The following is a 13,313-nucleotide window of genomic DNA, read 5'->3' as shown; positions in this document are numbered from 1 at the left end:
TCCAAACCATATACGACTAAATTCCCCAGGGAATAATTGCACTTCACACGCGACACCGTTGTACTCTTGTTTTGGTCGTTGTCAAGGCCCTTGAACAACATCTGAATACGTCCTGAGCTTGCGATAACTAAAATAAACTACATTTTAAGCATTTTTCCTCAGTTTTGTCTCGTTCGACTCAAATGCGAAGTCTCTGTGACATCATACATAAACAAAATGCAATATTTACTGTTTGCGCTTAACGCCGCCGCCACCTGCGGTGATATTAAGGGCTTTTGTCGACGTTTCATCCCTGTTGGCAGTCTCTTTCATGGTACAAGATGTCTGATGGCAAAGAGTTCATGTTTTGCCCCTGTAAAAGTAAACTTTCAGCACACGCACCTGATAGACGCATATGTCAGCCATCATTGGGACACTGAACTCATGGTGTACGATTGGCGAAGCTGATGCGCGCATACGAGCAATTTCAAGGAGGTAAGCCTCGAGTTGCTGATGTATAGACTGTCAGCTCTATCCATACTTTCCTTGCTTTAGTGTGCGTGTGTATGTATGTATGTATGTATGTATGTATGTATGTATGTATGTATGTATGTATGTATGTATGTATGTATGTATGTATGTATGTATGTATGTATGTATGTATGTATGTATGTATGTATGTATGTATGTATGTATGTATGTATGTATGTATGTATGTATGTATGTATGTATGTATGTATGTATGTATGTATGTATGTATGTATGTATGTATGTATGTATGTATGTATGTATGTATGTATGTATGTATGTATGTATGTATGTATGTATGTATGTATGTATGTATGTATGAAACTTCAACGTTTCTAACATGCCGTTGAGGAATTACAAGAAATAATAACTTTGTGAATATGAATTTGTTGTCGTATGAAAAGATAATGAGTTTGCATGGTTTTTTTTTTTACTTTTAAGACCACTCACCATAGCTTGTCAGTGAACAATACAGACAACAGTAACTCAAGAGATTTCAGAGCATCATGGGATGCGGGAGTTCAAGACCGGTCTCTGCAAAGAACTTGGAGCCAATACCTCGCCCCGCTACACCCATACCAGTGCAGACACATGCCAAGTAAGGTCACCTTTCCCCTTTGATTAGAGGATGTCTAGATGACACCAGGGTTGACCGCAACTCAAGTTTTCCATATTTCATTATTTTCTGTTGCCACTGATGTTTTTAACATTTGCAGTGGATTCCTGTTGGCAAATGTGCTACCCATACGCATTTATCAATTTACATAAGAACGTGTTATTTACCGCGAGGACGTTCACTTGCCAAAAATAAACACCAGCCCGTCTTTCTATTCGTGATGCGATATCGTCTCGGGGAGAATATAACATGCTAAAGTGCACTGTCGATTGGAAATTTTTATAAGTAGAGATGTTTTATATTTGTCATTACTTGGCGAACGAAAGCAGTCTGAAATACTATGAGTACCCCATCTGTTGTCGTCCCAGGGTGTATGAATTTCTGGTACTCAAATATACCAACTTGAGGTTTTCGTTTAATCTGCTGGCAGACAAGGGGCACAAGATGCTCTGTTCTTACTTTCAATGAAGAGAATAAAACATTGTGTAGTTGATATCAAAGAACCCTGAAAGGAACAGTAGAAAAAGAAAACGCTTTTGTAACTTTTTTGGAATTTAATGTACACAAACTCCCCTCTCGTTGTTTTGTCTCTGTTGCATGTGCCTCTCAGTAGAGGTTGTACTAGAGTTTATCTACACTTGAATTTTAATCGAATTGTTTCTCTTTCAAACGATTTAAAGGGCTGTGCAGTCTGAACCGCCGCGACATGAACTGGAATGTGGCTTCTGCAAGACGAAAGCAGCGACTGGTTTCTGCGTGGACTGTGGCGTATTGATATGCAAGTCGTGTTCAGGCCATCACAAGGACGCCGCGGTGTTGAAGAAACACGATAGAATTTCCCTGGCGGAATACAAGAACAAGCGGTCGCTGCTCGCTAAGTACGTCAGCCCCGTCGTCTGCTCCCTGCATGAAGGCAACGAGATGACCTATTACTGCAAAACTTGCAACGTCCCCATGTGCGTTGTGTGCGCCGAGTACATTCACAAATCGCCCCAGCATCGCCACACGACCCTCATCGACGCCCTGGTGCAGAAACACAAGGCCCTCAACGAGCATGTGGAAGCTGTCAAACGGAAGCGGCAGAAGATGGCAGACATGAGCGAAAGTCTGCTTACTCTCCAAGAAAGCGGATCGACGGACGGTACCGATCTAAAGGAAGTCGTCCTTTCGCACACCAAAACCATAGTCGAGAAACTCAGATCAGTGATAGACGAACTGCAAGCCGACAGCGACCGACTCATCGGGGAGTTAGAAAGCGACAGGCGGTCAAAAATAAAGCGGGCGAAGTCAAAAGAAGGGGAGGTTCAGACCTGCATCGCTGAGTACGACAAACACCTCGGGGAAGCCGACAAGCTACTGGAACACAGCAACGACATCGGGTTTCTCCGAGTCGTCGACACCACGTGCGGTTACTTGAAGGCGGCGTCCGAACTCGGAGTGACGGAAACTCAAGAAGATAGTATGCGCTTCACTCCGATTGAGGACGCAATCGAGGCGGCAAAGAAACGAAAAATAGGTTGGCTGTCCAAAGAGAAGAGCGATAAACCCTTAAATCGGGAGTCCACGGGCAAGGTCGATAATCGAAGTCAGAGGGACGATGCTCCTTCTCGGGAGAAAAGCGAAGGATTTCGGAGTTGGAAGTCGCGTTTTGACTACGATCGGCTGAGAGAATTACAAAATGGAAGACTTGAGTGCAGATCAAGCGAAAACGCAAGGAAAGAGGAATGGTATCTCAAATACCTCCTACCCAACCGGGGTACGCTGACGCAAACGTAAAATACTCGGCTGTTGTCTGTAATGGGTACAGTTACATCGCAATCCGATCACTGATCGAAAAAAACAATGCTGCAGTGAGCATGCGCCTGACTATCCAAATACTGATTTAAGTGATAGAAAAACCAGAGCTCCCTTAAACTTTCTCAATACTCGTTCTGTCGAACCTTTGGTCTGAATGTCTGTCTTCAGGCTGTGTTGACGTGGCCCACGCTGAACTTTAACGAACCTTGTTTCCACCAACACTGTGAGAAATAGCATCGTGGAGCTTGTCTGCAATTATATCATTCAGACACCCTCTCCACTCACTCTGCCCGTTGTGGCGCTGTTGGTCACTGCCCGTGTCTGTGTCTCTACCTCTCACTGTCTGTGATGTCATTGATTTTGTCACAAGGAATATTAAATTATTAGACTGTGGTTGTCCGTCGAATATGCCATTTGCTCACTCGAAGTGTTTGAAACTGAAAAAAGTTCTCTCAATAGTTGAGACTATACGTTATATTGGCGATGCAAATTTGTCAGCACTGATCGGCGAACTCGGCGTCCAATAGTCACCGTAAAAAGAAAGTGTATAAAAAACAATATTTCCGGTTGAATGAGTGCTTTTCACACTTTTTATACATAGGTTCAACAACGAGACCGCTTCCAGGCATATTTGTTCAATAAAAGCCCACTGTAACTTTAATTCATAAGAATCAGTGTTGCTTTATTTTTCTGCACAATTTTCGATTTCAGTTGCATCGTGAAGATTCATAATGCATACCATACTAGGGAGTCTCATCCCCCACACGTCATTGCCATGCATGCGCAGTCGTACAAAATATCCCGTGGTCCTGTACATTCAGGAAGTAAGGCAAATATGGTGCTTTTATCCTTTATACTTTATCCTTTTTTCCCGCCAAAAGGTCAGACTGATAACCACTGTACCCCTAGTTCATACCCCAAAAGCGGCAAAGCGACATTACTTTAAAACCTTTTCTTAATTATCTCTTCTGTGAAGAAAAAAGTAGACTCAGACTTGGCTGAGGCTCTTGCCGTTATTCTACGTAGACAGTAATTGTAATGTTACTCATTTCAATTAAACTTCCTGTAACGTGTATTAGTTATTCGCCTTGCAATTGAATTTTGAATCACAGAAAGAGTATAAATATTATCATTTAGGATCTATATGGAGGTATATTTACTGTGTATGTCTTTACAATATGCTACCATGGACACAGTAAAGGTTATACTGTCACCTGTTCCGATTTGCCACAGTTACCATGAAAAGAAAATCTAACCACAGTACTGTGATCTAACCAATCACAGATTTTAAGCGGGTGGCCGCTGTTTTAAAAACAGCGCCCTCACATGGGCATTTTGAATACCAAGGAACCTCTTTGACCATATGTGGGCATGTTTTAAACTGTATACCTGTGAGTTTCTGTTTGAGTTTGATGATCCAGTAACCCCCGCTGGCAATCACATTGCCACATTTTTAAAGCCTTGATCACACTTATTGAAAGTGCGTCATAGTACAACAGGCAACTGCCTCGGGCATCAGACCACAATACAGAATACATATTGTCGTATTCTAACTCTGGTGAATTGTAGCGAATAGATCACTAAAGGACATAAAATGGGTGTTACGTTTATTCAGTCAGTAAAACGATAATACTTATGATGTGCTTTGTAAACCATACCATTTAGTGGGGGCTTTAAGGATTAACTTACAAACACGTAAACGTAAAGAAAGACTATATTTTTGTAATCAACCACATTATACATGTGTTGGCAAGTCGTGTGTCTTAAGCGATGGGTTCTCTTTTCCTCAAGAAATTATTTCTAAATGGCTTTCATGGAATTTACCAAAAGTTCTTCACTTCAACAGATAGGTCTTGATTGTCATATCTAGTGTCGCTGAGTATAAGCCGGATGTAGACGTACGCAATTTTCTGGCATCGAAGGCGTTGACGTCAAGGTCAAATGACAATGCACAACGATGAATATTCATAAACTGTGTGAAGTTTGGATAAGTTTTGAGTCTTCGGTGAGCCTTCCAAACATTAGTTTGAGTGTCTTTCAGAGTCTCAATAGAGCGTTCCACGTGACGTCTCCCAACAACCTTCCTTCAATCACTAACATCTGTTCTGTACAGTTCCCGCTACATGCACACCTTGAAAGAGTTAGAGTTGTCACGCGGTCATTCCAGAGTTGATGCGGACATTGTGGATGTAAAATGGTCTGCCTAACGATAGAATTATTCGCCCATGGCAAAACTGAAAAAACAAACATGTCACCTAAGGAGACCACGTGCCTTGACATCCATTGTTTGCTTGATAACAAATCACGGAAAAAAATGGGCGTTTACCAGGTGTTTATGCGGTTATTCTGCAATCGTTTGTTTGTATTGGCCCATCCACTTCAGTCACCGTACTTCAACACTACATGTAGTTCATTCGTTGACTAAATTTATGACAAGTACACTTTTTGAAAAATGTAAATGCGGGCTCTAATCAGCATGCCCTATCAAAGAACCGCTAAAAGAATACGCCTCGGGGACAGATATTCGGACACTCAAAATTTTCCTGTTCTTTTCCACTTGTGGGAACTCATTTGGAGAAAAAAATTCACCGTCTTTGTTTTTAGAAAATCGAAAATTCTGTTTTTATACCATAGAATTAACACAGGGATGGCGGCCATTTTGATTTCCAACGCTTAAATCTGCAAGTTGGGTAATTTGTTTCTGTAGTACCAAAATTTGCACGGTGACCCCCGATTTTTGTTCGTGATTTTAAAATTCAAAGAGAATGGTTAAAAGATGCAGTAAGGAAAGCCAGAGAAAAAATGAAAGACTTTCACTTTCAAGGCGCATACTACCTAAAACGTGAAACATCAAGGTATAATCTGCCTTGTTTCGTAATATGAAATGAATGATTTGTCTTTCGATCAAATGAAAAGTATGATGTGATTTAAAAATAGAAATATCATCTTAATTTTCACTCACACAACTATCAGCTGAAGTAACTCGGAAACAAAAGTTTGAAATTTTTGCTTGAACTGAATCGTAGGTGTCTATGAGTTTCCGTTAAAGAAGAATAAACATTATCGATAACATTACGAAAGGTCGGATCAAAGAATTGATTATTGAAAATTAACGAATATTTTGAATTAAGGTAGTATGCGCCTCGTACGTAAAAGACTTAAACTTTTGCTCTAACCTTCGTAATTCCTTAAGGAGTCTTTCAACCATTCTCTTTCATAATCAAGAATAAAAATCGGGGTCACCTTGCAAATTTTGGTACTAGAGAAACAAATAAGTTAAGATTTACCGATATTTAAAATTCAAAATGGCCGACATCCCTGTGTTAACTCTATGGAGAAAAATAAAATTTTCGAATTTCGAAAAACTACGCCGGTTAAAAGTTATCTTACACCAATAGCTTCAAAGTGAACCCCCAAAGTGGCTGATCAGAAGAGAATATTATACTTTGAGATTCCGAATATCTGTCCCTGAGGCGCGTTCTACCTCAAGACATTCATGAACACTTGAGAGGAGCAGTAAAGAGCTGCAGTGTTTTGGAAGTCTTAAAACCAGCTTCAAGGGAACTGTGTGCCTTCAACGGCACAAAGTTGTGACCGTTGAACTGACATGAAACCCGTCGATCATGTACAAGGAAGTCAAATCGGACGTGTTGTGTATGTTTTTCTTGTCATTTAGAACGCTTTAAATTCTGGAGCGGGATATTCCTGACGGCTTTTGACCAATGTATGGCAATCACCTGCTGTAGGAAGTAGCCTAGCAGAGTTGGGCATAAACATATAAATATTTGTTTAACCTGAACCCAATTCATCTTCCGCTGACACCTGTTCACGTAAGATTGAAACATACCGACAGGGGTTATATGTCATGTGTGCGTTGGTGTTGAATCTCTTAACATGCAAGGGTTGTCACGGTCGCATAGCCAACGAAAGCGTTTACGGTCGACGGAGTCAACCTCTCCTAATTGCTTGTAGAAAGGCGGCAACACTGCATCTGTGGTGTTTCACAGCCACAACTCGACGACATCTCATGACTATAGCGTGAAAACAAGGATAATATGGAAGGAATAGGTTGAAGGCACAAGGTCGGAGGTTGTTTTGAACGTTTCAGTGTTTTATTAAGCTGTATATATTAGTCAGATTTTAACACCTCTCTGCCAACTTGAAGGATATTCCTGACGTGTCAAGTTCAGACTTCGCGGAGCGATCTGGTTGCGGATGTGGGACAACTTGCTAAAGAACACCAAGGTAAGGAATGCCATCACAGCTCAACAATGATCTCCAAGAGTTTGGCATTATTACCCGACAGCACTTACGGGGCTCGACAGAAAGTCATTTCTTTTTTTATTGAATGAAGAAAACAAAATCATGTTTTTCGAGTTACAGGAAGATATATTGTGATGGGATAATAATGTATTTCGCACAACATCAAACGCGAACAAACAAGTCAGGAATGTCAACAACGCTAGCAAGATAGAACCTTGCGTTATTAAAAACCCTTTGAGTGCTGTAATTTTTCTCACCAAAATTTTACTAATATTTATGAATTTTCCTGTAATTTTTTATAATTTTGGACCAAACGAAATTACAATTCAATGGCTACAGTTTTGTATCAAAATTTTGGCGATAGAGGCGACAAAAATTGACTTTGGCGCTCAAAGGGTTTTGAATCAAGTGTTTATTCAGGCATAGATCAAATGCTTTTGTACCAGACCGTGGCTTGCAGGACCTTATCTATATGTGCTCCTGGAGGGTCAGTGTTTTACAATCGTCCTTCTATGAACTTGCCCCAGACAAAGTAACGACCCATATCTCAGGTTAATGTGAACGCAGCCAGTTCAAACACGCACTTTAAAAAAAAACGGAAGAAAAAGCAAAGTCTTCAAAATGACGACCGTTCATAGCCTACTGATGTGAACAACGTCGTAAAATTCTCGAAGACTCCGAATCGACACATTAACAAAGAACGCAATGTGCACACAACTTGGAGAACGTGCGTCCATACGCGTGTCTGGCCAAAAATTACTACAGTTGCCATGAATCACACTCAGCCTTCATTCCGTGGACATTGCATCTCATACGGAGATAGTACTTTTTGTTGCCTGCCTTGATTAATTTATCTTATTCTTTTTGAAAAAAAAGCTTCAACAGACTTCGTCATTTTCGTTTTGTGTCGCCTACACAAACACCTTGTACACGCCACTCAGTAAAGGGCCTAAAGCAACAAAAATGCCAATATTTTATTAACAGTGCAAAGTTCATTATCGATTTTCTTATATTTTGTTACACCCAATCATCTACTTCTAACTCAGAAAGGCAAACAATATTGGGGCAAAAGTGACGTGACCTCAATATGTACTTTACATGAACGCGCAATGTAACACGTCCGATACGTATAATTTATAATTGTCGTTTCTCGAGAACTATAAAATAATGTTTTGTGAATGGCTGCCAAATATGCTTTGTTTCTTTTGTAGAAATTTCATGGTGCTCTAGGTATTTTAAACTATTTTGTATAACGAGTCTATCTCTTCCGCCTATGTGTGCAGTATGTACTTCACGAGTTTGCCTTTTTTCATTTTTTGCTCTTGACATGTTCTTAACTGATTATGTATATCAGTCCGCCACAATCCATTGTTGCATAACGGTTGCCACGGACACAAGAAGGCACAGACACGGAGCACATACAGAGATTCATTCACAAACTAATTTACAGAGGGCTCTCCCTTTTTCAACAATTGTTAAAACACAAACGTACATATTTCTTAAGATTTCCATTTGCTAATTTGTCGGGCCTTTCCAATATTTGCGACGTTGATGGCGTTGTCGCCCGTGGAGATATATGCCGCCGGGTGACTCACCCTGGGCTACATCTAGCTCTATCTAATCTATAGGAAGCTTTACAAAAGTGTAGCCTGGTGAAAACAATAAATGCGTCATATTAGAACAATTTTCATCACCAAGCGGCGCACTGGTATATTTAGATCCATATTTTCTTCGTAAACATGTACTTTTATCATTTTTCAAATTCGGAATTGTTCCGGGTCATTTTCAGTCAAATGATGAATATGCTACGACATCGACAAGTCACCATTGAACCCCTTAGGGCGGCGCGCCACGTTCGAAAAACTAAGCATGTAGTAATTCTGTCTATATGACCTTGTTCCGTTTGTGGATACGTGCACGGCACTTGAAGCTAAATAGTACACATTGCTAGCTTCGGGACTGGTTGGTGTCGTATCATCAAATACTGAAATCGTGTTTTAATTTCTTTCACATGTTCAGAAGACCACACACCAAAGCCTTGACAAGATCAGCAAGTTACCTGGTTACAGAGAATTATGGGATGCGGGAGTTCAAAACCGGTCCCTGCACAGCCGCCAACACCTCCGCCTCCGTCACCTACACCAGCAAGGTAACTCCAGGATTTCTATGATTACATTAGACTTGACTTATATATATATATATATATATATATATATATATATATATATATATATATATATATATATATATATATATATATATATATATATATCGAAGTATACAGATGTCCTTATGGGAACGCAAATTACTTCAAGTACAAAGTAATAATATCTGTTACTTAAGTTTCATGCATGCAATCTTCAGACAAGAAGTGAAAGATTGCACGAAGTATGAAACTTAAGTAGCAGATATTATTACTTTGCACTTGAAGTAATTTGTGTTTAATATTATATTATATATATATATATATATATATATATATATATATATATATATATATATATATATATATATATATATGATGTATAACCTTATGCAAGTGTTATCTTAATATATTATTAAAGATTAGGTGAGAAATAACCAGAAGCGTATTTGTTACGCACTAATAGGCAACATGGGCTATATAGTGAAACTTGCTTCAATACGCTGTATTTTTACAATGCAGATGATAAGAACTGTTTGACAAAGAGTCAACACTGACTCCACTTAAAGCTATTCAAAATAACCTGGTAGACTGAAGTAAAATTTGAAAACTTAACTTTACAGTATGCTTTGTCGCACTTCTGGCCTATGAAAGGCGCCGCCCCTTCAGCCTATTGAATTCGCACGAACACACACAAAGACACACATATGTTTTTGTGCCTGCATTGCATCGTGCTTCTCTATATACATGGTTAATTAACATGTCCATCATATCTTCATTCTTTTCCTTTCAACCTCGATCTGAAGGGTTGTGCCGCCTGAATTCGAGTGTGGCTTCTGCAAGACGAAAACTTCGACTGGTTTCTGCAAAGACTGTGGCCTGCTGATATGCCAGACTTGTTCTCGCCATCACAATGACTCCGCGGTGTTGAAGAAACACGACATGATCCCCCTGGCGGACTACAACAGAAAGCGCGCCCTGCTCGCTAAGTACGTCAGCCCTGTCGTCTGCTCGCAGCATGAAGGTCACGAGATGACCCATTACTGCAAAACTTGCAATGTTCCAATGTGCGTTGTGTGCGCCGAGTACCTCCACAAATCACACAGCCACACCACCACCCTTGACGCCCTTGCGCAGAAGCACAAGGCCCTCGATGAGCACGTCGAGGCTGTCAGACAGAAGCGGCAGAGGATGACGGACATGAGCCAAAGTCTGCTCGCTGTCTTGGAAAGTAGTATGATAGGAGGTAGCGACTTACAGGGCGCCGTCCGGTCGCACACAAGAACTACAGTCGACAGCCTTCGAGCAGTGATAGAGGAACTGCAAGCCGACGGCGACAGACTCATCCGAGAGCTCGAAAACGACAGGCAGTCCAAAATCAGGTATTTAAGCTTGGAGGAAGAAGAGGTTCGAGCGTGCATCGTTGATTACGACAAGCATCTCAGGGAGGCAAACGAGCTGTTGGAGCACAGCAACGACATCGGGTTCCTACATGTCGTCGATACCACGTGCGGCTACTTGCAGACGGCGTCTGCACCCGGAGTAAGAGACACGCCAGAAGATAGTAGGGTGCGCTTCATTCCAATCGAAGACGCCATCGAGGCGGCAAAGAAAAGAAAAATAGGGTGGCTGTCAACGGAAAAGAGCGGAAGACCGATGAAAAGGGAATCACAAAATGACAGACCTCAGGGGAAATCAAGCGTTCCTAGACAGAGAGAAGACTCAAATTTAAAATACATATAGTCCGTGGGCTAGAGGGGGTCTACGTGCACCCCCACAGGATAACAAACCTGTAATTTTCAGAAGCCTTGGGATCCCTAGAATACGAAATGGAATTTTAATAGAAAAAATATAGGGATGGAATAGCTGTTATGGTCATGTTTTGAAGGGTACCGAAAAATCACGATTTTGCAACCCAATTGCATTTTCGTCAAATCTGTCTTCTTGTAAGTCATCTGCTGAGCTTAATTTTTAACATAACCTCACTTGTTTGGTATCATTAGAAAGGCAATTTATTCCTCTTTAAGATGACATATTGCAACATGCAATATTGCAATATGACCAAACCTTACCCCATACCCCAACGTTTAACATTGCAAATTACAGTAAATCTCAAATTCTACCAATTTTTTAGCTAGGCATAATAAAAAATGCAATGCTTTGTATGAAATTGGTCTAATTTGGTACAGGGACATGTAAGAAATATGAAATAGACTTTTAACAGAAAAAATATTGGGACTCTAAAGCTGTAACAGTCATATTTTGGAGGGTACCGCAATATCACAGTGTTGCAGATTTGCATGCATTTTTGTTAAAGCTTTCTTCCTATCAGTCATCTGCTGAGCTTGTTTTTGAATATAATCTAATTTGTTAGGTATCATTAGAAAGATAATTTACTAGTATTTAAAATGACATATTGTAACATGCAATATCTTGTATAGTATTCATGAAATATGACCAAAACTTATCCCAACCCCAAAGTTTACATTGAAAATTGCAGTCATAGCTAAAATCAAATTCTACCAATTCTTTAGCTAGACACAAAATATCTGGCCATTTTTGCTATTAAATCTCTTTTATTTGGTACAGGGATATGTCAGAAATATGAAATTTGATTTTAGCTATGACTGCAATTTTCAATATAAATTTTGGGGTATGGGGTAAGTTTTGGTCATATTTCATGAATACTGTACAAGATATTGCATGTTGCAATATGTTATCTTATTAAAGAAGAATAAATTTACCTTTTCAATGGTACCTAACACATTAGATTATATTCAAAAACAAGCTCAGCAGATGACTTATACGAAGACAGCTTTAACAAAAATGCATGCAAATCTGCAACACAGTGATATTGCGGTACCCTCCAAAATATGACTGTTACAGCTGTAGAGTCCCAATATTTTTTCTGTTAAAAGTCTATTTCATATTTCTGACATGTCCCTGTACCAAATTAAATCAATTTCATACAAAGCATTGCATTTTTTATTATGCCTAGCTAAAAAATTGGTAGAATTTGAGATTTACTGTAATTTGCAATGTTAAACTTTGGGGTATGGGGTAAGTATTGGTCATATTTCACAAAAACTGTAGAAGATATTGCATATTGCAATATGTCATCTTAAAGACGAATAAATTGCCTTTCTAATGATACCAAACAAGTGAGGTTATGTTAAAAATTAAGCTCAGCAGATGACATACAAGAAGACAGATTTGACGAAAATGCAATTGGGTTGCAAAATCGTGATTTTGCGGTACCCTTCAAAACATGACCATAACAGCTATTGCATCCCTATATTTTTTCTGTTAAAATTCGATTTCGTATTCTAGGGATCCCTAGGCTTCTGAAAAATACAGGTTTGTTATCCTGTTGGGGGGGGGTGTGCACGTAGACCCCCTCTATTCCACGGACTAATAGATGCTCATTGACAAAATTGCATATGCCTTCAGACAGCTTACCAAATCTAATCACTCCAAGCACTCCTCGCTGTATCTCTCTGTTAAAGGCAGGGGGAGCCTATAAATACCCCCTATCTCCCTGGGGATTCATAATCCAACATGAGTGGCACATGGTAACAACGTCAACGAATGCTCCCGAAAATCTGGAACTTTCAACAACCATGGTGTAAATTAAAGCACTGTTCCAACATATTACGTTTTGTGAATACTTGTGGCATCACCCTGTTGGCGAAATTCTCTCATTTTTCCATTTTAAGTTGATTTCTTATGCCAAAAATGCTTCGACGCTGTGTTCGAAGCGTCCAACGAACAATAGATGAAAGCATTCAAACAGCTGCCAATCACGAGGGGACGCGCAAAGGTGCAAACGATCAAACATTTGTTTTGTATATCGGATCGATTACGATGTCAACAATGAATAAACGATTCTTACTACTGAACGAAAAAACTTGACCAACGGTTACTGAACACGCGCCTCAATGAATTCAGACACAAACGGACTACTTCATGGTTTCAAGCAGATTGCCT

General features: G+C 39.9%; 2 protein-coding genes across 2 annotated transcripts; both read left to right on the top strand.

The window, feature by feature from the left end:
- Positions 1–945: 945 nt before the first annotated feature.
- Positions 946–3,579, top strand: LOC139125372 (E3 ubiquitin-protein ligase TRIM71-like). The gene is made up of 2 exons (XM_070691469.1): positions 946–1,105; positions 1,804–3,579. The coding sequence occupies exons 1-2, from the start codon at positions 1,014–1,016 to the stop codon at positions 2,897–2,899; spliced, it is 1,188 nt and encodes a 395-aa protein (XP_070547570.1). The 5' UTR covers positions 946–1,013; the 3' UTR covers positions 2,900–3,579.
- A 3,312-nt stretch (positions 3,580–6,891) lies between these two features.
- On the top strand, positions 6,892–11,937 carry LOC139125366 (E3 ubiquitin-protein ligase TRIM71-like). Its single transcript, XM_070691457.1, has 3 exons — positions 6,892–7,165; positions 9,203–9,332; positions 10,133–11,937. Exons 2-3 carry the CDS (start codon positions 9,259–9,261, stop codon positions 11,067–11,069), a joined length of 1,011 nt encoding a protein of 336 aa, XP_070547558.1. The 5' UTR covers positions 6,892–7,165; positions 9,203–9,258; the 3' UTR covers positions 11,070–11,937.
- Positions 11,938–13,313: the final 1,376 nt, after the last annotated feature.

This window comes from Ptychodera flava, chromosome 3, assembly GCF_041260155.1.
Source record: "Ptychodera flava strain L36383 chromosome 3, AS_Pfla_20210202, whole genome shotgun sequence".
In the NCBI taxonomy this organism is placed as follows: Eukaryota; Metazoa; Hemichordata; class Enteropneusta; family Ptychoderidae; genus Ptychodera; species Ptychodera flava.
This window is presented reverse-complemented; position numbering and strand designations above follow the sequence as displayed.

Bases quoted from the DNA above. Each gene is read 5' to 3' on its own strand.
- LOC139125372 (XM_070691469.1), top strand. From the start codon at position 1,014: ATGGGATGCGGGAGTTCAAGACCGGTCTCTGCAAAGAACTTGGAGCCA. The intron at 1,106-1,803 runs GTAAGGTCACCT...AACGATTTAAAG, and splicing joins CCAGTGCAGACACATGCCAA to GGCTGTGCAGTCTGAACCGC.
- LOC139125366 (XM_070691457.1), top strand. From the start codon at position 9,259: ATGGGATGCGGGAGTTCAAAACCGGTCCCTGCACAGCCGCCAACACCT. The intron at 9,333-10,132 runs GTAACTCCAGGA...CTCGATCTGAAG, and splicing joins CCGTCACCTACACCAGCAAG to GGTTGTGCCGCCTGAATTCG.